Source organism: Arachis ipaensis, chromosome B03 (genome assembly GCF_000816755.2).
Source record: "Arachis ipaensis cultivar K30076 chromosome B03, Araip1.1, whole genome shotgun sequence".
Lineage (NCBI taxonomy): Eukaryota > Viridiplantae > Streptophyta > Magnoliopsida > Fabales > Fabaceae > Arachis > Arachis ipaensis.
In genome coordinates, this window is record NC_029787.2 from 327,563 (window position 1) to 328,522 (window position 960).

Here is a 960-nt window from a genome sequence, read left to right on the forward strand (position 1 = left end):
AGTCAAATTTTTTCTAATAAGATTCAAACTTCAGTGATTTCATCAAGATAAAAAAATTATCTAGATAACCAATAATTTTTTTTGAACAATATAAACAACTACCAATCAAATCAAAACACACTACACCTCCAAATTATCTACCTAAATTTTAATATTAGAATAATCATCCGCACACTTAGTGAAATAAACATCTGATATATCCATTGTTCATATTGTTTAGTATTTTCATTGTCTACCTATACTTTTCCTTAATTTAATTAGTAATTTTGTCCACTTGTTGTCATTATATATATAACTATGCATGCATCTCAACCTATACACTTAATTAGTTTCACATTGCTATTCCTAATTTAATTTTTCCAACTATGGCCAAGAGATTGATGGTTATGTTGATTCTCTACCTAGCCATGGAAATTGGGCACTCTAGATTATTATTGGCTGAGGCTTACAACAATGAGCCACAAGTGCCTGCAGTTTACATATTTGGGGACTCAACATTTGATGTTGGTACCAACAATTTCTTGAAAAATTCAAAATCAAGGGCAGATATGAAGTTTTATGGAATTGATTTTCCGAACTCAGAACCAACTGGCAGGTTTAGCAACGGTTTAAACACTGCTGATCGCCTTGGTATGTATACTATATAGTTTATCATTTTTATATATGCTTTATTTTTTTTCTATTTTATTTTCTTTATCATTTTTATAACATGTATGTATTAAAATATGTGATTAAGATGTGAGAAATTACTATCTTGATAAATATGGTTTTCTTAAATATTTTGAGTTCCTTTAATAAAACTTAATTATTGTAAACTTAAGATTTTGTATAAAATCATTTGTATTAACTTTAAAAATGTGGTGTCATTGGAATTAACATTACTTAAAATCATCATTTTGAGTAATTATTTACGATAATTTAATAATTTTTTTCTTTAACTCTTTAAGTTTTACTAGTAAT

General features: G+C 26.6%; 1 protein-coding gene across 1 annotated transcript in view; it reads left to right on the forward strand.

The window, feature by feature from the left end:
* Window positions 337–960, forward strand: part of LOC107632441 (GDSL esterase/lipase At5g33370-like) — a 4,126-nt gene continuing 3,502 nt past the window's right edge. Inside the window, exon 1 of the mRNA XM_021117502.1 lies at window positions 337–630. Within this exon, the coding sequence (XP_020973161.1) occupies window positions 366–630 (265 nt within the window). The 5' untranslated portion in view covers window positions 337–365. The remainder of the gene's footprint in view (window positions 631–960) is intronic.